Source organism: Brienomyrus brachyistius, chromosome 18 (genome assembly GCF_023856365.1).
Source record: "Brienomyrus brachyistius isolate T26 chromosome 18, BBRACH_0.4, whole genome shotgun sequence".
NCBI classification, from domain to species: Eukaryota; Metazoa; Chordata; class Actinopteri; order Osteoglossiformes; family Mormyridae; genus Brienomyrus; species Brienomyrus brachyistius.
This window is the reverse complement of record NC_064550.1, coordinates 4987693-5015087: the sequence shown is the minus strand read 5'-3', so window position 1 is coordinate 5015087 and position 27395 is coordinate 4987693. Positions and strand designations below refer to the sequence as shown.

Sequence of the window (27395 nt, the reverse complement as noted above, 5' to 3'; positions counted from 1 at the left end):
ATGGCATCGGCTGCGCATAGAGTGATTTTATGAATGAAATACAGACTGGGGGGTTAATGCATAAATAACATCGGTTTTCAAAATTGTCTTTTGCTTCTTAATGTTGGAGAACTTTCACGTCATATATAACGTCATACAATCCAAACCCAAGATCACACGTGCACAACATTTCTTTAAAGTCGACTCTTAAAGAATTTATATCATAAATCTTTACATAGGCTTCATTTTTAATGTGGTTGCATGTCGGGAGAAGTGGCTTGACCGAGAAATTAATTTAGGAGACTGAAAATGGAATTTTATTCTAGTAAAACGGGTTTACACCCTTACTATGCATCAGATTCACCAGAAATAATATTGTGTGTAAACCCAAGTTGGTCATTTTACTAAAGTGCAAACAGTAACCCTATGCATACAAAACATTACAAAAACATGCATTTAAAAACAAGACCACAGACATCTAGCCATTTTAACTCACACCAGTGTTCAATATTATGTTGTTATTGTGAAATACATCACCGGAAATGTTTACCACAGGGAAATATGTAGAGTGGGATGTCCAACAAGGCAAACAAGGAGAATAGAACAGAACTAGGGCTCAATCATTCTCATTCTACTTTTATTTCTAAATCAAAATACTTTCAGAGCATTTCCCTTTAATATTTGTATAAACAGGTAAAATACTAAAACGTATAAATAGTAGAACATAATGCTATATTCATTTTCTTAACCTTTCCCTCTCAGAAAACAGGAGGCTGTAAGTATAGAATGGAACCTTGTTTTTCTTTATTGAGGTTAAACATTGAGCAGAGTCTGTTCTGCTCAAACACAACAGAAAACAGACACAGATACAAAGACTCGGAACACATAAAACTGAATGAAATAGCAGTTTTCAAACCATTTGAGAAAATAAACATTCTTAGAACTAGTGCAAAAGTCCTACACCCTAAAGCACAGTGTATAAAACGGCATAAGGTGTGTTCCCCTAAAGAATACAGGCTTAGCGGACGATGTCTTAGGTCAGCATCATGCTTTCACCACAATAGGTGAATAATAATAAAGAGGGTCCACTATTCCATTAGGGGGAAAACATCCATTTATGGCGTTTAGGGAAAAAAAGAGTAGAAGTGGCCTTTTTGGTCTTACAAAACCCTTCTATAACTCAGCATGAATTATATGCATCAACACATTAATTTATTATAATGTATAAACGTCTCAGTATATCGTTGCAAAAAGGCGCCTGTCATGTTGAAAATATTGGCATTTTTCTTTTTCATTTATATTACATATCACAATAATATGATTTTTACTTGAACAGTGAGTGCATAAATCAAACATTTAATATTACATAATAAGCCCAAGAAATTAGCCTGTTTTAAAATTAAGGACTGATTAATTACAAACTACCGGTGAGGGTTTGCAAATCCTTCTCCTTCAATGATAGGTTAGGCCTTGCAAATCCTTCTTAATATGGGAAAATGCTAAAAGAGATCCTCTATATCACATATTGGCAGAACAGAACACCAGTTTTGGTGAAATACATCATTTTGAGTGCCATAAGCCAAAAGATAAGTAATTTTATTAATTAAAGAATGTTCTTTTCTAACATATATCCTTTTTAGGTTTGTTGGCATGTTTGTTCCTATCTAGTTTTCTTATTAGAAATTCAATTAATTATGAAAAACATTGTGACATGCAGTCAGGGGGATCCCTGGTGGTCTAGTGGTCAGGATTTGGCGCTCTTACCACCACGGCCCGGGTTCAATTCCCGGTCAGGGAATTCTAGGGGTTTGCCTGGATGCCTCTTTGTGGGCAGTGGTGGCTTAACAGTTAGGGAAGCACACTCGTGATTGAAAGGTTATTGATTGCAGGTTCAAATCCCCAACCAGCAAGGCACCACTAAGGTGCCCAGAGCAAGGTACCACCCCCCCCCCAAGCACTGCTCCCCAGGTGCAGAATTAGCTGCCCACTGTTATGTCACATATGGGTTAAATGCAGAGAACACATTTTGTTGTTGTGCGCTGCGGCATCAATTAATCACTTAATTTTAATTCAAGAGGGAGACTTTGAATGCATATTTGAACAGCTAAAGTGTTTCGCGGCAGGAGAGTAGGTTCGGAGTGCAGTACTGTGGCCTCACACCCACAGGCTTCTGCATATGGACTTCCCTCTGATACCCCTCTGCATGCCCTTTGAGGGGCTGGTATCCCATCCATGGTTTCCTGTACCCTGTACTCAAAAAAAAAAAAAAAACAATACTGTGTGTTTACTGGAGATCTTTACTGGTAATAAGATGGTATAACAAAAATGATTTAAGCTGGGGAAGTTGACAGTAAATTATCAGTAACATCTCAAACATTTTTTCAGGAGATTTTTATTTCAGTATAACCTCTCTAGTTTTCTGAAGGATTGAACTAAGGCCACTTGTACTCAAACATCCTGAACACCAACCATTCCTTAATTTTTTTGGAGAACACTGGGGAATCTTCCACCCCCTGCCTCCCTGCCAAGCAGCTGCCACATCCCTCAGGCCCTTAATTTGTGCCGCACCATTGACAGACACTGACTTTTCTTAAATGGCACTAGGTGACAGTCACTCCTCTCGGGCTGAGTTGTCCTCCATGGAAGCCAAGGCCTCCAAGCTGACGCCACTGTGGTTGGTGACGGTAGAAAAGGTGACGACGGTGTGCAGCAGGATGAGCACCAGCACGCACAGCCTGACGCGGTTGCCGTGGAGCCGCGCAGCTGCTGATGCTGGCTGAGAGGTGCGTCTGGGTGCCAAGGAGCCGCCGCAGGCCGCCTGCATCGCCGAGCGGTAGTCGCTCCACCGCACGTCGCAGCACTCCGGCCCTACGCTGCCTACCTGCTTTGCTAGTAGCCCTGTGACATGAAAGAACCGGAGATAGAAAATTAAAGAAATCATCCATCCATCCATCCATTTTCCAAACCGCTTATCCTACTGGGTTGCGGGGTTGTTATAATTTACACATAATCCAAATATTAAATTTTTTACAAAGTGCATTTGACAGCTATCCATCCATCCATTTTTCTGTAACCTCTTGGCATATACAGCGTCACAGGGGGTCCGGAGAGCATTTCACAGCTGTTCTACTGTTAATAGAGCCATTATATAATTATTGGTACATTTCATATCAGCCAAAAAGTGTATTTTTGTGCTAAATAGTCAGCTTGTTTCCACAATATACCCTCATAACGTGCTAAATGTATTAGTTGCCAAGCTTAAGCTCTTATGATTTTTGGAATATTTAAATGAAACATTCATTATTTCATAATTTATTATTTTGCCAACTGTGTTACAGATAAAAGCTGTGTTATAGAAGATATTTGATAAAATGTGCCTAAGTTCTTCAGTCTATTCACCAGGTGTTGTTGAGTTTTGTCTAAATGATTTGAAAATGTTAATGGCTTTTCTGTGTGCTGATGTCATCAAAGATGACTATTTCTTCAACATTAAATTCAGCGTAATGTGGATTTGAGTTATTCAACATCCTTATGTAAGACTTTAAAATGTCCGCCATCATTTTTATAGCAGTTTAGCCAACCTTTAAAAGATTTATGACACAGAACTCAGAGGTAACACAGTTGAAAGGAGTTAATCAATTGACAGGATGCATTAGAAGAAAAAGAGAAAACCTTTATTTAAGTAACTCTCATGAAACAATAGAAAAATCAAACATTTCATAAAATTTTTGAACATGTTAATACTGAATTATTATTCTTCACAAAGTCCTTTCCAACTCACCCTACTCATAGTTTATCTTCCAGTTTGTTTTGTTCTTTCATGTTTCTTTTGATTTCAGACAGTTCACATTTCTGAGATCTCTGACCATGTCTCATGGATCAAACTAGAGCTGGGCGGTATGACCAAAAATTAATATCACGGTATCAAGTTTCATCGGTTTGCATCAGAATTTTTCAATAAAACTTGGGGAATTTTCAGTGTTCTCTATAAGGATCAAAATACCAAGTTTTCATCAAAATCAGGAATGACGCCCATGGAACTTTTCCGGACATTGGTTGATTTGGCACGGACTGACCCTCATGTTTAAACAGACTTCTCTACATTTTTGTAAATATAAAATGTAAAGCAAGTACACAACAACATGTTGATAACACAGCTGACAAGCAATTAACCCACTCTACGTGTACATGATAATACTGATGAAATATTGAGGAGAAAAAGAAACTTGCCACACTGCATTTAAAATTCCCTCCACTGAAGTAAGTGACGTCATGTAAACGTGTGACGTAAATATTTTGTAAAATTGATAAAAAACAACCTGTGTGTCACGTACCCGTAATTATAGAATGACTCTTAAATGCTTACTGTGTCACACAATGGGAGCATTTGATATACTACATTTATAAACTAGAAGTATAGATAATCACATAATATCCATGATGACACGTATTTAAAAATAATGTCAAGCCCTATTTACTTTTGTATTTTGAAAATGGTTATGCGTTTTTTTCACATTTCACTAATTCCAGCCTGGTCCGGCCTGTTGTTATTACTTAATGCTGTCACTAGAGGGCAGTATTTGTATAGGTGACACATTTCTGTTTGAAACTCAGTGGATGCAATACACGAGACCACAGCAGCGCCTTTCCCCTTATCTTTCCTTTTGAAGAAATAAATAAATTATAAAATATGTGATTTTTTTTTCATCTTCCGGAAACCCACACAAACATTAGGAGGTCAAGTTCTATGCTGTTGTTGCTATAACGATAACAGCAACATTACTAATACTACTACAACTACTATTACTTCTACTACTACCACTGCTACTACTACTACTACTACTAATAATAATAATAATAATAAGAGTAATAATAATAAATATAGCTGCAAGCAGCACTAATGGGGCCAAGCACACTACCAAAATATAAATGGCACGGAAAGGAATTCAGAAAGTGGAAATATAAGAACAGAGGAATATATGAACACAGATCAATCACCATAAGCTAACACACTGAATGGGACATACAAGAGAAACTGCAACAGCTTTAGGAACATGGGAAGCTAACCACTGAGTAAAAAGATATGGAAACTTTGTGGTAGCAAGTTCCAAAGTTTTGGAGCTCAGCAACTGAAGGCCCTGCCACCCACAGAAGACATGCAAGGGAAAGGCACCACTAGGACACCGGTACCTACTGACCAGAGGGAAGGGGCAGGTGCATAAAGAAGGAGGAGCTCTGCAGCATACTGGACGACGACTGGCCTTAATGATTCAGTGGCGTGTTATGAGCGTAACATGCAGTGAACAGGGCTACTTTGTGAGCACTGCAGGATTTCAAACCATAACTCCATAATGTGTTAGCGATGGTTTTCTTGGCGACTGTGGTCCCTGCTGCTTTGAGATCATTAACGAGCTCCTTATGTGTAGTTCTGGAGTTAGTCCTCACCATCCTTAAGGTCACTGATGCTGCATGAGATAAGATCTTCCTTGGGGCCCAAGACCGAGGGTGATTGAGAGTGGTTTTGTCTTTCTTCCATTTGCGAATAATTGCACCAACAGTTGTTACCTTCTCACCAAGGTGCTTGCTGGTGGTCATGCAGCCCATCCCACCTTTGCGAAAGTCAATAATCTTGTCTCTGGTGTCCTTAGACAGCTCTTTGGTATTTCACATGATGTAGACAGGTTAGTGACCCAAGACTACTACGTAACAAAGTAATGCCATTAAATGTGAATGCTGTCTTGGTATCTACTGATAATTAAATACTTTTTGAGTTGTGTTAGTGCACTACCCAATTTCTTACTGGCCTGTAGCGGATCAAATAATTATTTCCCTAGATACATGCCAAATTGATTTGTACCTATTACATAATGATTTTTTCTTGTTTATTTGATGTTAAAATAAACCTACCATTGAAATGATAGACTTCTCATTTCTTTATAAATGGGTGAATTTAGGAACGGGGAGTCAAATAATTTTTTCCCTCACTGTTTAACGGTGTGTTTACCTGGCAGACCAGATCAGATTTCGGCTGAGGAAACGGACGTGCTCGTCTGCAAAGTGAAAAGGTGTCCGCACATCCTGTACGGGACCAAGCCCTGCTCCAGCTAAGCCTTCGAGGTGAATCGGGTATGGGATGAGGAAGCAGCAAGTGTGTCTTCATTAGCATCACCAGATCATCCAGATCACATATATATAGGTGTTTCATCAAACGGTATGATTTCGTGAAAGGACCAGTGGTACTTACTTATGTCTCTACTAGATAATCAGTTATGGAAGATGAATAAATGGTAATCATATATAAGTCTGTATCCGTTTACACAATGAAATATGTTTTATTGGAGCATTTCAAACTATGTAAAGAAATGCCCCATGATCTGAACCTAAAATATTCAAGCGGTTTTGTGTATTTTGACTATCTGAGCATGAACAAAAACAGAAGTGGATACAAAAATATTAAGGCTAAGTGGATATAAAGTAGTAGATGAACAGAAAAAGCCTTTATCTTGACTCGCCTACGAACATGTGCAGTTACCTGAGCAAGGAGGCAGGTCACTGACACTCACCTGTACAGATGAAACTGGATAATCCCCCATAAACCAGATGCCCATTGTCAGGCAGCACAAAGGGGCAGCTGGCTTGGACCTCCAGGCAATATTGCTGGCAGGGAATCCTGTGGTAGCACTGGCTCTGGGTGGCACTGAAATATTCTGAACATAACCAGGCTTTGTAGGCCATCTGAAAACACAAAAGATTTAAGAAGTAGTCAGTCAATTGCTGGAAATCGTGAGTGAATAGGGCACTGATTCTGAAATTAAAAATCCTGTCAAACCTAAATCTAAACCTAACCCTAACCCTAACTCTAACCCTAACCCTAAGCCACACTTCTACCGCTGCATGCTGAATGTAGCCATAGAAAAACTTGTACATTGACTGACCATGCATCTGTTCATAATGAAAATGTAAGTATGGAATATGTAGACCCTGAAACATTTTTAGTAATTCTTGACAGCTATAACTAAAACACTGCATGGTATAATATAAAATGTAATGCACAGCAGTCAGCTTTCACCTGCTATACTCGGCGCAAGCTGTGAATGTTCTCTTGAAGTGAGAAGTTTCTGCTCAGGGTTGTGCCGTGCTGGGTTAGGGTTCTTACAATGGTATTGGAATGACAGGATTATTCGCATCAACATGAGACCTCTGCAGATCACGCTCCAGGGGAATTCACAAGCACTAAAGTGTTTAATTCAAACAATTAAGCTTTGTTTAGCAGAATGATATTAGCAAAGGGCAGAGTGCAACCAGTCAACTAACTAACTAATCGAACCAGCAAATAAAACAAGCAAATAAATCCCTACGACAATGATCTGGACGAGAAACGTTTAAATCCATTGAGATGGTCGTCTTATCCTGAGCGACATGTGACCAATGAATACACAGCCCACAAACCTGGACATTTTTCATAAGAAAAAGCAGAAAAATCCTAAAACTGATACCACTTCACTGTTCTCAGTTCCCATAGTCTCACCAGTACAAATGAGGAGGGAATGCACTGTGGAGAAGGAACTGAGATGTTTGATAATGTCCAATCTGTGCGACCTTTGTGGTGTTAATCTCGCCCTAAGGGTGACCTAACCTGTCCAACACATCCTACACAAACACCAGACAAATGTTAGCTGCTGTCAAACAATCCTTCCACCTCATACTTAGACCAAATGGAAGTGAAGGGAGACAAAAACAAAAAAAACCGAGTATGTTTTAAAGTTACGAATTTAAAGTTTAAAGTTTTCAAGTACCCCAGGGGACAATATTTGTAATAATATAATATAATATAAACTCAGTTTTGTGACATGAAGAAATGAAATCACATTTTTCCTTTCAAAACAAGTTAAAAACTAAAATATCTATATATGTGTATGTAAAGAGAATTGTATCTTATACCTTATTCAGTAGTTTGAGTATCTCTACGGTATTATTCGCAAAAAGTACAGTAGTTACAGCTATCAGAATAAAGGACGGGAAGCAACAGAGTAACATAAAAGTATCAGCTCACCCTGTTGTGCTTCAGACAACTGGCACCATGGCAACAATGTTCTCCTAATACCTTTCTTAGCTTAGCTGCACTTCATTACAAAGGGCTCCTCTGCTCATCCAAGCCGTGGGTGAATTTCTCAACTATGATGCAACTAAATACTTAGATAACCATTTCGCTTGTACTTATCATTTTGTTAATTAAGCTATTTGTGATTATATGTGATTTCTTTCTTCAATCTTATAGCAAACTGTGACAAATTGGATCAAACTAACAAACCTTGATTCATTGCAGGTTTCCATATATTTTGCAAGTAATAAAAATGTGGATGAGGCCTTCATATGCTCATTATGACCGCCCAACTTTGTGTTGTTCTTTCCACAGTCAGAATGCAAAGGTAACGGTACCTAAAGTGAATTCCATCCACCCATTTTCCAAACCACTTATCCTACTGGGTCACGGGGGGTCCGGAGCCTATCCCGGAAGCAATGGGCACGAGGCAGGGAACAACCATCGCAGCCCATCGCAGGGCACACTCACACACCATTCACTCACGCATGCACCCCTATGGGCAATTTAGTAACTCCAGTTAGCCTCAGCATGTCTTTGGACTGTGGGGGGAAACCGGAGTACCTGGAGGAAACCCCATGACGACATGGGGAGAACATGCTAACTCCACACACATGTGACCCAGGCAGAGACTTGAACCCGGGTCCCAGAGTTGTGAGGCAACAATGCTAACCACTGCACCACCATGCCACCCCCCAAAAGTGAATTCAGTTTCCAAAACAACAGAACTTTATCCTGAAATACACAATGGAAATATCGAATGAAAATAGTGACTGTTGATTGTACTGCCAGTTTCAGTAAAAAAAAGTATTATCCTTTATTGAGGGCCAGAATACAATTTTCTTACATAAAGGTGAGTACTAACAGGTGATCCAGTCATGCCATGATTAACATGGTTAAACAAACTCCAAACCTCAGCAGAGGCATGTATCATGAAGAAGTATAAGCCAGATAAGTTGTTGGATTTAAGGTATCCCTGTTTCAACTGACTGTCTTCTTTCACTTACATTTAGCCCAGACTACCTTAAATCTAACAAGTTATGCAGCTGAGCAATAAACCCAGCTTCGTGATACAGACCCCAGATTTTCCAGTGGTCTAACCATCATTATTGAGCTGCTTCTCAACTGAAGAGGTAGAAAATCCGTTATATACACAATTTTCCCAACCTGCTCAGAGGTGGAGATATCAGTTCCAGAGAGTACAGATCCAGACCAGGATTTTGCTTCAACCATCCAGTTGAGTACTCTGTGAGTGGGACTCCTTATACTCAACTGGTTGGTTGAAAGAAAATCCTGATCTGGATTTGTACTCTCTGGACCTGAAATCTCCACCTCTGCCTGCTAGATACATACATATGCTACAGTCCATGGATGAAAATATAATGAAAGTGCTAGACATCCTCTCAAACACTCCAGTGACGTCTGTAATGGCAGCCAGAGCAATTTAAATGTTAAGACAACCCATTTTTAGATTACTTATACAAAAGTAATAAGCAATCTAGTTCCCTTAAAGTAGCATTACAGCATTTTAGAAAGAGCAATAATTCAGGACAAGAAAGTGAACATTTTAAAAGGGATCCACTTATGCAGCTATTACCAGAGAACAGTGAGTCTCAGGCTTTTCTGCACTGCTGTGAATGGGGGTGTTTTGGAACTGCAGGGTGTAAAAACATTCTATAAAACGAGCCATTGTTCAATGAGCCAGCAAGTAAAAGAAGGAGACTCTCCTCGGGCTTCATTAGTCTTTACCGTACAGCAGTATTTTACCCAAATCTCAACACAAACCTTCCTACTGAACTCATTCATACAGGTAAAGTTTACTTGAAATATTGTGTTGCGAGAGCTGCGGTTTCTTGATTATTTTTTTCCCACACATTCCAGATGTTTTACACCAACAAGTGTCCAAACTTTTATGATGGGATGACTTTGCTTGCCAGTTGTGTTGATGAACTATGCATAACATAAACCTTTAGGCCTTTCCTCCTGGAACACTATCGTGAGAGCAGTTCAAACGTTGGCTGGGTAGGAGAAGCCGTGAAGTTTCCCTGAGAAACAGCCAGAAGAAAAAGCCTTTATCAAGGAATAAAATGGGTCCATAGTGGACAATATTGCTTTTTTACTCAAAAACTCAGATTTTGCCTTTGATTCTACACATTCTTTCCAAGCCAGAATCTGCATTACATGATCAATGTAATAAACCACACCAAAGGACTACAGAAGGTCAGTCTAAGTGGAATCAGCCAGTGCTTACAGCGGTTTCTCCACTTTCCACTCAAAACAGAAAGATGCGTAAGCCTACAGGTACTGAAAATAAATTAATGAATTTTATTTAATGTTCAAAGCTACATTTCCAGAAGACTGGGGGTTTCTACAGTAGAAAAAGATCTATTGTACTTTCGAGGACTGTCAACAAAATACCCAGTTGTGCAAAAACTGGTTTGTATTAAAGCAGCTGCTGAGCCACTAGGTAATAACAATTCCATAACAAGAATTACAATAACATTAAAACATTAAGAAATGAAAGGCATGTGATGTATAACAATTAATACTGTCAGAGTAATTTGCCAGAATTCCTATTACTATATCCTGTAACACAATGCATTGAAAATCACAAAATCGCTTAAAACTCACTTTGCTGCTTTGTTACCGACTGCTGTGAGTGTATCAGTTCTGTGACAAAACTGGCTGCACAGTTCCACCTGAAAAAGCAGATGTCATTATTGTTATTCATGCTTTCCCAGACAGGTATTTCAGTACTTGGTTATATGGCAACAAGGTGCAGATCTAAGGCAAGTACATACTTATCAGCAATGTAGGTTAATAAATAAGTAGATTAATAGTTCAGATGTTTCAGATACTTGTAACTGCTTCCTGGTTTTTGGAAGTGTTTATGTCAAATGCACAGCTAATACGGAGACTTTGCAGCCAGTAAGGTGATAACACAGTGTTAAGTACCTGTTACAAATCAGTCTAGGAAAATGATCTTTTGATTATTATGCTTACTGCAGTTAATGCTTGTGTTTAGTAGACATTTATATTAATTAACAAGTAAATCACCCTGGGGAACTTGGGACAGATAAAGTATTTTAACAAAATTTTAAATCACCACCAAACATTAGGCTGACTTATTTTACCACTAATACATTCTAATGCATGTATTATTACTAATACACTAATTAATCACTAATACATTCTAACACACTGCAAATACCTTGTAATTACACCTAGTTCAAAGATAAAGTCAGGATTTTCTACCGTGGACTTAATATTCCATTCAACCGTAAATTTTCATGAATTTTGACATTCAAGAAACAAACATACAAGCAAAACATAAATTTTATTCACCAGGCAATTGAATCACATACATCCTCGTAGATTTGAGTGTTCACATGTAGAGCTAAAACGATCCTTTACCCAATTATGACCTGACATTAGGCTGCTTTTTTCTGCTTAAGAGTAACGAGTGCTGAGTGTGGCAGAAAATTCACTAGTTTCACCTAAACTTGTCTCGTCTGTGGTTCTGCTAGCAAACAGGCAAACAAACAAACAAATAAATATTTGTTTGATACATATCTGGTACCTACTGTAATGATATCAAGGCATTTTAAAGCAATATTTACCATTTCTGAACCATTAAATAATTTTCTAACACATTTGCCAACGTAGGTTACATTAAAAGTTTCTTGACTTTTAAGTAAAAATATAAGAAGTTTTAAGTCACTCTCAGGAAATCGTGCCACTTGGCCGTAGTGCCATAACAGACGCATCTCTCACAGTGTAGGTGATGTGCCTCAATCAGGACTCCCTGAGCAATGACTCATTTGACAGGAAGTCTAACCAAGAGTTCTCCAATGAGACACGGTACTAAAGGAGTCCAGGCTTCGTTTGAGCTCACTGGATATTGTCCATGTCTCATAGCCACACAGCAAGAGAAGGAGCACCACGACTATAAAGACTTCGACCTTCGTCCTCCAGCAATGATATCAGGAGGCCAACACACCCCTTTCCATGCTCTCCCCAAAACTTTATGTTCTCCGTACGGTGGAAGCTATGTTTAATGAAATATAAGTAATTGATTTTTTTCTATCCAGATTTGGATTGGGGGTAGTAGTCCTAATAAGCTACGGCGTAATTAGTAGCATTATGGGAGCCTAAATTTTAGGTTTATTACAATATCTTGCAACTAAAGCAAATCAGGATATTTTTAATCACACTCATGTCCATATGCAGAGATGCACACCGATCATGTTTGCATTTTGAGACCTTTTGATACGTGCACTAAATCTTAATATCTAGGACAATCTGTTGTAATAACTAAACTCGATTACTTAATTGATTACTAAAAAGCATTGATTAAAATTCTCCTCGATTTCCCAGCAATATAGCGGAAGAAAGATGGCACATTTCAAATGAGGGTCCAAATAGAGAGCTAAAGTTCTGTGGAAGCAGTTCTGATAAAAAGTGAAGGAAAATGAAGTCTGCAAGTATTCCATATATTTTTCAAACCGCTTAACCTACTGGGTCGTGGGGGGTCTGGAGCCTATCCCGGAAACAAGGAGCATGAGGCAAGGAGCGACCCAAGATAGGGGGCCAGCCCATCGCAGGGCACCCTCACACACCATTCACTCACACATGCACTCCTATGGGCAATTAGCCCATTTCAATTAGCCTCAGCACGTTTTTGGACTGTGCTGGGAAACCGGAGTACCCAGAGGAAACCCCACGACGACATGGGGAGAACATGCAAACTCCTCACACATGCGACCCAGGCGGAGACTCGAACCTGGGACCCAGAGGTGTGACACTGCACCACCATGCCGCCCCATCTGCAGGTAACGCAAAGCAGAAATGAAATAGAGCCACTGATAATATTAATTATTTTTTTGTGAACATATTGGTATTTTTGGCTGAGCGATACTGGAAAAGGTTCACATTGTTTATGTGCTATTGTTCATTTTGGGATCACTTTACAATTTTTTTATTTTAGGTCAGGAAAGCGTATAATAGTTGGTTGTGGGAGTGGCTTTTGATCCTTTTATTTTTAGCTTTGGTGGTAGGGATCTCAACTGAGGATTACTTTTAGCTTGTTTTGCTTTACTTTATTTGTATGTTAATTTGTACCTGCTTTTGTTATTATTTTTTCTGTTAAATGAAGCTTCCTTACATTCACTTTCCCCAATGCTGTCCCAAGAGAAGCTGGCAGCCGTTCATTGTAAACAAGCAGACGAACATCTAAATAAGCCACTAGTTTAATTGCATGACTAACGATTATTGTTCTCAATAACGTATACTGTAGGCTTATGAAGCTGAGTTCATGGCGGATTTTATTGCATGTAAAGTGACATATTTAGCAGATCCCCTTGTCCAAAGCAACACACAAACAAGGCAAATAACACATTGCAAACTGTAGAGAGGAACATAACTGCTGGTATCGTTTGACCACGTCCCCATTAAAGTCTATGTCTGCTCACACATATCGGGGTACCTTGAGAGTCAACTTACTGTAGTGAGAAAAATACAATGTTCTCTAAAAATATTTAGAAAGTTTTGGTGATTACATACCTGATGCTTTCTAAGACTACCAGGGTAAATGGAACCTTAAAGTACAAAGTCATTGGGTCTATTTTCCCAATAAATTCAGATACATTGTTACCAATAGTTAAATTAAAAAAATAAATCAAGTATATAGAAACTAGTCAATGTAACAACATCTGAATGACAAGCTTTCACAGTCAATATTTCTTTATCAATGAAATGTGCTGTTTTTCAATCCTTAATGTGTGTTAAGCCCTCTACATTAATGAATCACGAATTGTATTCAAATACAATAACTAAGCTCTTTTGTATGTCTAATTGCAGAGCTAATTGCTTTATGCTCTAATAAGCACACAACACAAAAAAACATGAAATTGCAATTAGGAATGACAGGGTATATATATATTTGTCCCCCCCCCCCACCAACCGTAGTAACCTTAATTGTGCTTTGGCTCTGGTTAAAGGTAAAATGAACCAACCATGGGCTTTGCCACCATTAAATCTGAGTGGGACGTGCCCCCCTCACATTTCATAATTATTCATTTGGGCTCCCCTACATTTAACATAAAAATTACTTTTATGCCAGTGTGTCCCCCACACATTCAAAACGCTTTTGATGGCCCAGGAACCAACAATAGTAAAAGCAAATACAGAACACAACTAAAAACAACGGCTGACACCCAAGACAACGCACCAAACTCCAAATCATTAGTTGCCGGCTTGCGTTACTGTGCTGTCGTCATGGTGAGACATGCTCTGTCTGCTATGCCTCTTCTCACTTGTTCTTGTGTACCACTCACCACTAACCAGGGGCCTGTATTACAACGCGGGGTTACTGGCTTATCGGGGTAACTTGTCAGATTTAAGGTACCACAGTTTAAATGGACTTCATATTTGTTCATTTACATTTTGCCCAGACTACCTTAAATCCAACAAGTTACCCAGAGAAGCCAGTAACCCCGCTTCGTAGTACAGGCCCCAGGTGCCTGGTAACTGAAATACCCCAAACAACACTTAGCTGTTTGTCAATGTGCCTGATCTTAAATAGATGGGGTTTAGACAAAATTAGACACAGCTGTACTTGTTGATCTACTCACCAGTCCCCTGGCTACAGTATGGTGTGTGGAGGAGTGATAGAGGCTTGCAGGAGTTTGCGGTTGGAGTAAGAGTATGTTACTTAATATTTTTTTTAGATAAATTGTGTATGGTGTGGCTGTGATGGACAGCAGCCAAATAAATAGTTAATCTTCGACCACTTGCCTCTTTCAGTAACTGAAAACTTTAAAATATAAATAAAAGGCTCAGTCATCGGGATCGATCCCCCCAATAACTAACAAATAACTAACAAAATGACTTACTTATTCACCATTGTTTTGGCATGGTGGTGTAGTTTCATATGCAATTACATGTGAAGTTTAACCTACAAATTTTTGGTGTCTCCTATGCTTATTTAGCATAAATTTCCCAGTTCCTGTTTTGTGGTGTGAAAACGACACACGAAAGTGGCCAGGAACTACAAAAGTTACAGGTCAAGACTGTCCAGGGACTCTTAAACTGAGACCAGGTACCGGAACTTCGATGTCAAAGCGTCAGAGATATTCACTAGTCACAAATTTTTCACAAGATCAACACTGATGATTCTTATTCTTTTTACAGTATTTGGATATTTCTTACCTTTTCAGCAAAAGTGAAGGAATAATAACCTTGAGTCTGAATGCAGAAAACAGAAGAATAGTCTAGACATCAAAGCTTTAGCCATATTTGTTACCACAGTAGTATTTTTCTCCTTTCACACAATCTTGAATAGAACATCAAAATAGCGATCTGCTTGTCCTTCCCCCCATTGTATTTGTGAACATTTGGCAGCAATCAAATGCATGGCACAGTTTCCAAGGAAACCAATGGGAAGTGAAGCCCTTTAATTAGAAAAAGATGAGCTGCAAAACTGACATCTCAAAAGCTACAATATAACTGGAATATAACCGGAATATAATTGTAGCTTATCTTTTCCCATATGCATAAAAATATAGGTTCTTCTGAAACATTTGTAAGTATTATAAATACAACTTCGGTAACACTTAAATTATGAAATTAATTTCTTGAAATCACAGGTAAACCCTTAGTGTTGTCCACTTATATAATAATAATAATAATAATAATAATGTCTAAGTACAATACATCCATCAGGTACCTCATATATCAAAAAGTACATATGTTGATTTACTTAGATTGTTCAACCGTGTCTAATTATAAACCCATCTCAAAACTGCCATTCCTTTCTAAAACTCTTGAAAAAGTTGTTCTTAAGCAGTTAAAAACTTTTTTTGATGAAAATTTTATTTAGGACATGGTTTCAGAGCTCAACATAGCACACTTTTAAAGGTATATAATGTTCTTTTGGTACTGTAGATCATGTTGGTACAGTTGGTACAGATCTTTTGGTACAGTTCTTTTATCATGTTTGAGGTGTGTAGGTGTCCAAGGTAATGTCCTTGATTGGTTTAGATCTTATTTAACAGATAGAAGTTTTTCTGCAACTCCGGTTTCCCCCCACAGTCCAAAAACATGCTGAGGCTAATTGGAGTTGCTAAATTGCCCGTAGGTGTGCATGTGTGAGTGAATGGTGTGTGAGTGTGCCCTGCGATGGGCTGGCCCCCCATCCTGGGTTGTTCACTGCCTCGTGCCCATTGCTTCCGGGATAGGCTCCGGACCCCCCGCGACCCAATAGGATAAGCGGTTTGGAGGATGGATGGTTGGATGGAAGTTTTTCTGCGTGCCCTGGTGAACCTTCATCCTCCTCAGCCCCTCTTACCTCTGGTATTCCACAAAGCTCCATTCTTGGTCTCAACCTTACACAGTACATGCTGCCTCTGGGTCCCATTATTAGGAAATATGGTTTTTCTTTTCATTGCTATGCCGATGATACTGAACTTTACTTGCCACTTACTTTAGTACAGGGCAACTCAGCGTTAAATAACGTTAAATCTTGGATGGCAAACAACTTTCAGCTCAATGAAAAGAAAGTAGAAATATTGGTATTTGGGCCCTCAGAAGCTTCTACGTACTTTTCTCAGTCATGCTCTTGGCCCTCTTGCTTCATATAGGACTCCATCCACCAAAATCTAGTTCTGATCTTTCATAACTCTTTCAAATGTGATAAACAGACGAATGCTGCTTCTTACTCGGGTGGACTTTGCAAAAGCGGTTTGTGCTTTTATAACATCATGGTTATATTAATGCAACAGTCTGTATGCAGGGGCCGATCAGGCTTCTTCACAGCCTCTACAGATCATACAGAATGCTGCAGTCCGTTTATCGACTGTTACCAGTAAACGTCAACACATCTCACCAGTTCTCGCCCCCTTCACTTGCTTCCAGTCTAATAGATGTTAAAGTTTTATTATTGGTTTTTAGATGCTTTAATAGATTGGCACCTTCGCAATCAAATCTTTTAAAAAGTTACAACACAAATAGAGCTCTTAGGTTGACTAGCCAGTTGCTCCACCATCCGGTTGCACCATCGAGATGCAAATGGAGGGGTGATTGAGCTTCTTCAGTAACTGGGTTATAGTTAGCTTATTAGTTACCATTAAATTGTCACTGAAAACGTACTTTTCCATGCTGGCTTTTGGACAGAGGTTAGAGTGAGACATTTCTTTCCTTTCCTTTGTTTTATTGCTGTTTGATTTAACATTGGCTCTTTTTTTTATCTGTGCGTGAGCTCATAGTGCATGTATTTTAATTTACATTTTATGATATTAATGCTATTAATGTTGAGATGTTTTAGTTCATACATTTTATGATTGTACAGCACTTTGGTCAGCATTGGCTGTGTTTAAATATGCTCTATAAATAAATTTGATTTGAATAAACCCGTGAAATATCAGTACAGATAACAGTAATGGTTAGTACCACGTAAGTTTTGTCAGAATGTCTGCTCTGGGACCACTGCACACTTTCAGCTCCAATCGATGGATCACAGGTGGCCACGTGTTAACTGCAGGTCTTCTGTTTTCACAGCTGGCTGACTTGCAACCGCTAAGCCACGTCAATAAACCACTAAAGGATATTTTATCGTCTTAAATATGAAGGGCAGCAGGCAATCGATTGCGCCGGCTGACACTGTTCTCACAGTATCTGAAATCCCTTTAAAACAACTTCCTCAGTAATGCCAGGGTGTTAAACCAAACATTGCACCAAATGTTGCCTGTGTGTATTTCTGCTGGCATCACACCACGGTACTCAAACATAATTACTCATCCTTACAATACTGCTTACATTCATTCATTAGAAGCTCAGCCTTGGTGAATTTATGTCCAGGTGACAACGTGGCAGCACGTTGAAAAGTGTCTGCTAAATATGTAAATATAAATGTACATTCATCCTTTGATTTTCCACACCTGTAATCCAGTGCAGGGCACAAAGAAGGGGGCACCCTAGTCAATCACGTCCTTGAATGTGAGAAAGGCGCTATATAATAATTTAATAATAATAATAATAATAATAATAATTATTATTATTATTATTATTATTATTACTGGGAACACAGTCCTTTTTGCCCTATGAATTGATGGCAGTATATGTTATATGGCATAAGTATTCAACAGTCTACCAGGCATTAATCCTTCAGGAAAAACTTAATATCATACGGCATGGGGAACAGTATGATAGACTAATATCAAGCTATAATTAGACATATGGTGTCCTCTGTTTAATTTCCCGTGGATAAAATGTTACACAGTACATATTGTTTTTCTTTTAATTAAAATGTCAGTTTTTGATTAATGTAAAGTACCTACCCCCCCCCCCAAAAAAAAATATGGAATTTATTCTCTACTACTTTCAAGTTATTATACTGTAAAACCTTATCACTCCGCAACCGCAGTATGAGTCTATCTGGCTGCAGTGCTTGCTAAACGAACTCCTCTGTTTACCTTGTTCGTTTACAGAATCACTGATTACTCTGTAATAGCCTGCGGCACAGTACCCCCCCCCCCCCCCCCCATTCTGCCATGCTTCCTCCATCAGGTGCCATGTTAATACTCAGATACAAGCAGTCAGCAAGAGAAAGAGAACAGAATCCATAAATGTAATATTCATACTACATACATTAATCCCAGATTCATCCTGTGGTTAGAAGTACATCTGTATTGCAGCCCGAATCCTCACATATTTAACAGATGCTTTTCTCTAAAGTCATATATGAGCAAAGGCAAATACCACATTACTAACATAAAACTGTTAAGGAGTCAGATAGATATAAGTGCAGCTAAAATGAGTTTGCTGTGAGTGGCCATGAACGAATGTAAGCAGCAATTATGGACTCACTGCGGATAAATGTCGGCTTTTGGACGCCAATACTCAGTATAGACCCCTCGTCCACAAAGAGCTCTTCGGCAGGTAAGTACCACTTAAAAGCTGATAGTCTGATCAGCTGTGATCCATCTCCTCTACAGAGCAGTCTAAATCATTCCTTCCAGGCAAAAAAAAAACAATGTTCTGTAACAGAGTTTAAATTCCAACAGTTTTTTTTTTATAAACCCAACTGTTGTGTTTCTTTAAAAATCACCCAAATACCCCACTTTGCCTTGGGAGACCCTACCAGGGACAACTGCCATCAATAACAAAGCTTGTAGGATCACACAAATCCCTCCACCCTGAAAAAGTGGCGATTCATGGAGGGGCACTTACAAATTTGAAGATATAAATTACTGCATCAGTGTCTTGAATTCATATTTTGATTAAAAAAACATATCATTTAAATAAAAAATGAAAATGAATATTACCATACAAACATATAACAATGTTTATGAAGATTGCTGAGCAAAGTATACTTTTAGTCAAAGCAACTTGTTAACAGTTGTTAGGCATTACAGATGTCTGGTAATCGTAGTCGTTGCCTTTCTCCTGGATAATATTTGACACAGTACATATTGTGTTTCTCCCTTCTGATCACATTTGATACTTAGGTTTTCTTCCTGTACTGTGTAATTCCTCCTGTAGTCCAAAGACTGAATACAATGATTCGTACAATTGGGACATCTTTGCCTCCTCTGGCTTTTGGAGCCTCCATCCACAGCCATTGGTAACAGTAAGTAACTAGTAGGATTTCCCTGAAACCGATGTGCTTAAAATTATTTAAGGGATGAATTACTCTGAAGATATTCTGTGACTGTTCTTAGTGTAGTATGTTGTGTACTCTCCTAACTCCATAAACCATACAATTTGTTGGGCATGAGTCGTTCATTCTTAAAAGAACCATATGATTGCTTGGAACTGCATTCATTTCTGGATGTTACAGGCTGATGTGTGCTATCAAGCATTGTTCCTTATCAACAGCATAACAATGTTTCTCATTTTCCTATCGTTTAAATTTTATACGATCTTAATACATTGTGTAGGTTCCTGGGCCCTAGCCTGGCCACTAGGGGGCGAACACCACCCTCAGGCTCACCTCCAGGACTGGTTACCAGTAACCCTATTCAGGGCAGGGGATGCTTGTTCTTCTGGGTCCCTTTCACTGGGGTCTTTGAAGGACCATGCCTGACCCCTCCCCACATAACTGTACACCTCTGTAGGTCATTCAGATACGCAAACCCTAAGGGGACATGGCAAAATAAATTACGGTAATAAAGTAAGGAAATCGCTTCTATTTCACAGAGCTTATCAATGATTTTTAAAGAGAAAAACTGTTTGCCAGCTAATTACCGAAACGAGAACATGGTAAGAGCTACTGAAAATAAATCTGGCTGTCCTAATTATTCAGGTCTTTAACAAAGCAGAGTACTACAAATAACAAAGTATTCTTAGCATTTCATTTAATTGAAATATTAGCATTTCAGTTGAATATATTTCAGTGTATTTCTTTTGCTCGTATCTTTAACAACTCGGCTCTCAGGTACACAACAGGATACTAAAAATGACAGAAAACAAGCCAAAGGCATCAGCTGTGCATTCACACGCAGAGGTATACAGAAGCCAATCTTAGCTTACCTCAAATTAAAATGGGCAAAATTATATCCGAACAGATATGAGCTTGGGATATGTGAATCCAGTGTTAAACTGAATTAATAAAACTGCTTTTGTTGTGGTCCCTTTGTTGCAGTGTGTTTATTGCACGGACAGTGCTTTCCTGATAGCGCTGCTTTTGTCTGTAAATTACGCATTTATTAAACAGATGTCTGGAAGAACATTCAGTGCATTATGCAGTCGATAGGGCCTTTTTGCCACGGCGTTAAGCAGACCACGTGCTTTCAACACAAAGCCACAATCACTCATCACTGACACAAAACCACCAACTCAAATGACAAACACATACAGCACTGCGCAAGAGTCTCATCCAGTCAAAGTAAATAATGTTTGATCTTCGTGCTGGTGTAAAACATATTTTATCTGTCATCTTAGTCATTTCAAAACCTGTCCTGTCATAAACGGGTGAGATGAAGGACATGGGAGCAAGTATTAGTTTCCAAACCAAAAGTGGGTTTTAAACTGTTAGAAATAATCCAGATCGCAAGGGATTAAAACAGGGGGAATGGGAGGGGGGAATGGGAGGGGGGAATGGGGAAAGGCAGGCGGCAGGCAACAGAAGGCTGGGGAACACAGGCCTGAAACGCACTTAAATACGTGACTAACGAGGGTGCAAACAAGAGGCAGCTGGGAGTGGTTAACACGAGGGCAGGAATGCGAGGTGAGACAAATGAGCAGCAGGCACGGCAGGTTAAAGCCACACGACGGAGGAGATAGGTGGGCAGGAAGTGACATCTTAAAGTCAGCCCTAGCATACTATGTTTGACTAATTAATACCTTACTCATTTTTTCACTAATTAAGCTAATTAATTAATGGAGCTAGTTATAAAATTTAATGAACGCATGGAAAGGCTTGGGTGGATGTGAGAAAAGGTTTGGGAACTGAAGTGATGGACTTTCGCATAATTCTGTACATTAGGTCTGTCACTATCGATTATATCAATAATGAATAATCTACCTATTAATCTGACAATTCATCGAGTAATCATTCATTTATAATATAATATACTATAATATACCAGGATTCCATGTGGAGTGTGCCTGTTCTCCCCAGTGTCATCGTAGGATTTCCACCGGATTCTCCGGTCTCCCTCTATCAGTGAAATGTGTATGAGGGTGTTCTGCAATGGGTTGGTGCCCCATCCTGGGTTGTTCCCTGCCCTGCACCTGGAGAAGTGGTTACAGGAAATGAATAGACAGATAATATAATATAATATCCATCCATCCATTTTCCAAACCGCTTATCCTACTGGGTTGTGGGGGGTCTGAAGTTTATCCCGGAAGTTATGGGTACGAGGCAGGGAACAACCCAGGATGGGGGGCCAGCCCATTGCAGAACACTCTCATACACATTTCACTGACAGAGGCACACCTATGTGCAGTATCGAAACTCCAGTTAACCTCAGCATGTTTTTGGAATGTGGGGGGAAACGGGAGAATCTAGTGGAAATCCTACGACGACACGGGCGAGAACAGGCACACTCCACAGACATGTGACGCAGGCGGAGACATTGTAATTGGCATGAGGCCAAAACCAGCCAGCCACTGCAAAGCGCACACTCAGTAACGCATGTGGTCATAGGCACTCCAGTTCATTTATTTAATTTAAATTGCACATTCTTGGAGATTGGAAGGAAACTGGAGAAACTGCTGAAAAGTCATGCACACACAGGCTGAACATGCAAACTGCACACATACTAAGTGCTGTCTTTCATTTTGCCGAGTAATCAAGAAGGAAAATTTTAATCAGTGCTTTTAAATAGTTGAGTAATAGAGTTTAATCAAGCAATCGTGACAGCTCTACTGTACATGCTGCAGGACTGTCCTAAATCATTTTCACTGAACCTGACGCAGGGCTCTTATTAATGTAATTGCTTACAAAAGAGTGTTGTCAAAACTATGTAACTCTGTCTAAACAACTGGCTGTGTCTGCATTACTATCTGTTACAATTACATTCTGCATTTTCTTCTATGTGTATCCAAATGTCTACGGATCCAGAGCCTATGGGTGCAAGGCAGGGAACAACCCAGGATGGGGCACCAACCCACTGCAGGACACACTCATACACAATTCACTCACAGAGGCATACCTACAGACAATTAAGTAACTGAAATTAACCTCAGCATGTTTGGGGACTGTTGGGGGAAACCCCGAGTACCAAGAGGAAACCCCACGGTGACACGGGGAGGGGAAAACATGCAAACTCTGCACATATGGAGCCATGGGGGAGACTTGAACCATGGTCCCAGAGGTGCGAGGCAACAGTGCTAACCACTGTGGAGGGGGGGGTAACTGAATTTTAAATGTTTTTTTTTTGTGAATGCACATGCAATATAGCTGGTAGTTTAAATGTTTGTGTTATTATATTAAGCAGGACATGACATATCACCATGCAAGGCTGCCCATACTCTGGGAGAAAGGGGAGCACTTTCAGGAAGCACAACACTGGTGACGAGGGTATTGGTGTGACTGGCCCCTCAGCACCCCCTCACCCATCGGCAAACTTCATCCTCAGCACCCCCACACCTGTTGGCAAACTTTTAAAGTTGCTGTTAAAAGCATAAAATGCCCTTTCTGCAAAAGGTATGCGCGTGATGTCACAGCAGACAGTAGTCACTGCACTCACACCCACTGAGTGGCAGAAAAATTGAGTGGCATCGTTAGCATTCATCTTGAATGCCCTGAAAACACATCTAAAACGGGAAAGAGCTGCAGTTCTATTGATTGTACGAATAGATTTTACACAAACATTATTGTTAATTTTTATTGCTACTACTAATGCTTGCAGTTAAACAGACACTGAAAAACACATCAATTTACCAATAATATCCATAACTACAGAGAATATCTATAATCAAAAATCTAAAGATTACACCTTGGGGTCACAGCAGGGGCCCGTGGCACATTAGTTTATAACCTGGAGATGAGTGCAGGGAGGACAAAGAGGGAGACACAGGCCTACATTTTTATCTCTACTCTGATAAGCCTTTGCAGCAGCACATTTCTGATACTGAAGTAAACTTTTTGTTTGGTTTAAGCGCATCCCAATCCACAAGATTTACAGTAATGCATAAGATTTACAGTAATCAATAAGATTTACAGTAATCCATAAGATTTACAGTAATCCATAAAATTTAAAGCAACAAACACAAAATACTGCAAGTCTCATGTGAAACGACACGTAAGACATAAAATACATGCATTCATATATAATAAAAATAATAATTGATACTTCATTGATTGTCTTTACGTCTCTCCCAACGTGCTTTTGTAAGGTAAGCTGTCCGCGAAGGGCAGCCACCTGTTGGGGCACCCAGGGAGCTGGGGGTTAAGGGCCTCGCTCAGGGACCTGCAGATGTGCTAAGGCTGGGTTTGAACTGGCTTAGCCTTATCAGCCACATGCTGCCCCCAATATTTTATATACATACACACACACACACACACACACACACACACACACACACACACACACACACACACACAGTATCTCACAAAAGTAAGTACACCCCTCACATTCTTGTAAATATTTTATTATATCTTTTCATGGGACAACACTGAAGATATGACACTTTGATACAGTGTAAAGTAGTCAGTGTACAGCTTGTATAAGAGTGCAAATTTCCTGTCCCCTCAAAATAACTAAACACACAGCCATTAATGTGTAAACCGCTGGCAGTAAAAGTGAGTACACCCCAAAGTGAACATGTCCAAACTGTGCCCAATTTTGTGTGACCACCATTATTTTCCAGCACTGCCTTAACTCTCTTAGGCATGGAGTTCACTGGAGCTTCACAGGTTGCCACTGGAATCCTCTAATATATATTACACACACACACACACACACACAGAGAATTAACCCGAAACAGAGATAAAGATGTAGTGTTTCTTAAAATAATTTAGTGGGACCAGTTAAATATTTTGTTTCCACAGGAACATGGGACAGTTAAAAATACTACCCAACAGGACTTTAATCCGACACCTGATATTTACTTTTAGACCTACATGCATGCTGCTTAAATACAATATTCCCATAAATCACAATAACAGTAATAACGAGGAAAAAAGGCTGCTTGTTTAAATAATTACACTTTCTTTTGTGTCAATGCTTGAACACACTAAAGAAATCAGTGTTTTTCATTACAAAGGCCCAGCAGATGGAGGCAATAAGCAGCGTAATCCTTACCTTACAGTCTTCTGTACGTGATCTGACTGAATAATCCTCTGATAAATATTTGAGGAAGAGGAAATCAAACTCCTCATATTTTTCCTGAGCGTGGTGGTCCAGCCTCATGTACGCCTGGATACAGCTGCTGCAAGTACCTTCCTCATCCACACCTCCACTACCCAAATCCCAAATCATGTTCTGAAGACTGCAATTCAAACCGTCTGGATTTGCCATCCCCACCAGCAGGTCTGAAATTGTATATGAACCACAAAAAGAAAGACTAAAATTCCTAAAGTAAGTCAATAGTAACTGGGGTGATAATGACGATCTGTTGGGAGTTGTAAATGATGATCCGGCGCCCGTTTTTTTCCAGTGCAACGTGGTGCAGGCTGACTCCAGATGTTGGTGGTTTTGCGCGTCAGTGCAATGTGGACTTGGAGCAGCGGATTTGGTCAAACTGCTTAGGAGAACACCACAGTTTCCCTCTTTCTGCACTGCATGGTCCCCATCAGTTGCGTTGTTCCAGTTTTTGCGGCTGTTCTTATCCTTGGACCTAAGCTTAACTCCAGCACACAGCCATAGGTGATCGGAGAGAAGGACGGTGAAAAATAATAAGGATGCTAAAGACATTCGCCATTTCTGTGCCCTCTCGGAATCGGCGCAAGGTTTGTCGTTTTGTTTGGGGATACAACAGATTTTCAACACGGCATCATCTTCCCTTCGATACATCCAAGCACCCCTGATCATATTTTAGGGGTACACAAAGATGTTTTCCAGTTGTTTTTCCTCCTCTCCAATTTTTCATACAAACAATGTCACCTACCTTATGTGCAACATTATGTCAGGCTGATTTTTTTTCCAAGTCAAAGTCAAACTTCAACAAGAGCCTCTAATGATCAGCAAAAGATCCATCGCAATGGAAAGAACAACGTAATCGTACCTCTATACCCATCATTTTAGCGTGTTGCGAAATTCTAAAGGCACCCTCTCATACCTAGAAGCGGAATACAAACGCATAACAAAATAGCGATTTTACCTAAATGCCGTCATGCCTGACTAACATTTTTCTCATTTTCTTTTCTTTTCTGGTGGGAAAAGCGGCATTTGCTTCTCCCCGTTCAGCTTTCCCCATTCCCCATCCCCTCTCAGTCTGTCGCCATCTTCGGCTTCGCAGAGAAACACCTTGAGTTTTTTTAATTGAGTGGGGTGGGGGCGCGTGCGCGCTCGCGCTGTTACCCCTGCTCGGTGTCGCGTGTCACTTACCCCTTTACAACCTCTTCATTCATTCATTCATTCATTCCCCAAAGTTCATTCATATTTTTCCAGTTACACCTGTTGGAAGGATGTTTAAGAATCACATTTAAAAAGTACATGGTTATCTTTTAGTTTGACAATTATCTGCATGGACGTCAGTCGTCGATATTGTTGGGGACTCAGGTGACACGGGCTGACAGGACGGGGCACATGGGGGTGAATCACAGGAAGGAAAGAAAAGGAGACAGGGGCTGGCTGACGAAGGGCTGAATGTTATTGCCGTGTCGCCAAAATACAGCGCCTTCTAGTTTAGCAAAAGTCTTGCTGAAAACCCGTTTTTCCTTAAGGCAACAAATTCGGGTATTCTGATATCAGGCATCTCAAATTTAGAATATTTACAATTAAGTTATTGTATGTTGGTTGTAAATTCCCACTTTATGTAAGGCTTTGCTGTTTTGAAGTATAAAGTATTTTTCATTGTCCTATGAAGAAAATACATGACGTTACTGTTTCAACGTCGAATTACAGGTTAAATGGATTGGATTATAGCCAGTGTTAAATTATCAACTATGAAACTGGACAGATTTTCCAATATTGAAAAACTGACGGCGGCAAAATCTCGATTCAATCTTGATATATAGTAAAACACTGAAGATCAATGAATGAATGTCATTTCAACATATTTGTGCTATCTTATCTGGGGTAGCTATAAGCTAAATAACTAAATAAAACGTATGCGTATTGACCTATATGCACTATAAAACTGCACCATAAAAACGCCAAAACAACAGATAGAAAACTGTTTTGGATAAAAAAAAAACATTTGACTGACAGCTATATTTAGTTATATCAAATATATTATAAATTGTCAGGTGGATTAAGTGAACGAAGGTGTCAGGCATCATGCAAGCAGAGAGAAATGAAGACTTGCTTGCCGGTGAACATAGCCTACGTTCTTTACTAGTAATCTTTAAAAAGTGTACAACAGGAACCCAACGAATACCGAACCCAATCATGAATGGGAAAGACAAGGTTGCCAGACGCAGAACTGCCAGATGCAGACACGGCGGGAGATTCACACACGCGAGGATCGGACCGGGCACACACAAGACACGGGCAATCACACGCGCGACAACAGGGAAATGCAACCATTAACATTAACCATCTGGTCATTGAGGACACTGTGTCTGTTTCTGCTTGTCATTTGCTTGGTTTCCTCATTGTGTTTCTGGTCGCCTTTCTTAAACCCAATGTTAAGATTAGCCTGTACTCCTTCATGCCTGGAGTTACGCAGAGGAGCCGACGTCTCCCCAGACTCAATGCCTCCAGAG

At 39.7% G+C, this 27395-nt stretch overlaps 1 protein-coding gene across 3 annotated transcripts; it reads right to left on the bottom strand.

Moving 5' to 3' along the window:
• Nucleotides 1-510: 510 nt before the first annotated feature.
• nalf2 (NALCN channel auxiliary factor 2) lies at nt 511-25983 on the bottom strand. 3 transcript variants are annotated; one of them, XM_048982918.1, is made up of 3 exons: nt 25847-25983; nt 6543-6714; nt 511-2877 (listed from the first exon to the last, which is right to left on the bottom strand). In XM_048982918.1, exons 2-3 carry the CDS (start codon nt 6712-6714, stop codon nt 2591-2593), a joined length of 459 nt encoding a protein of 152 aa, XP_048838875.1. In that variant the 5' UTR covers nt 25847-25983; the 3' UTR covers nt 511-2590. The 3 variants fall into 3 exon arrangements, with proteins under 3 accessions (XP_048838875.1, XP_048838876.1, XP_048838874.1); XM_048982919.1 differs by lacking the exon at nt 25847-25983 and adding an exon at nt 20609-20661; XM_048982917.1 differs by having other exon boundaries at nt 512-2877; nt 24829-25983.
• Between the last annotated feature and the right edge of the window lie 1412 nt (nt 25984-27395).

Coding starts and splice junctions, on each gene's coding strand:
- nalf2 (XM_048982917.1), bottom strand. CDS start 25,557: ATGATCAGGGGTGCTTGGATGTATCGAAGGGAAGATGATGCCGTGTTG. Junction 6,715..24,828: donor CACGTACAGAAGACTGTAAG/GTAAGGATTACG, acceptor TTGTGTTTTCAG/ATGGCCTACAAAGCCTGGTT. Junction 2,878..6,542: donor ATCCAGTTTCATCTGTACAG/GTGAGTGTCAGT, acceptor TTCATGTCACAG/GGCTACTAGCAAAGCAGGTA.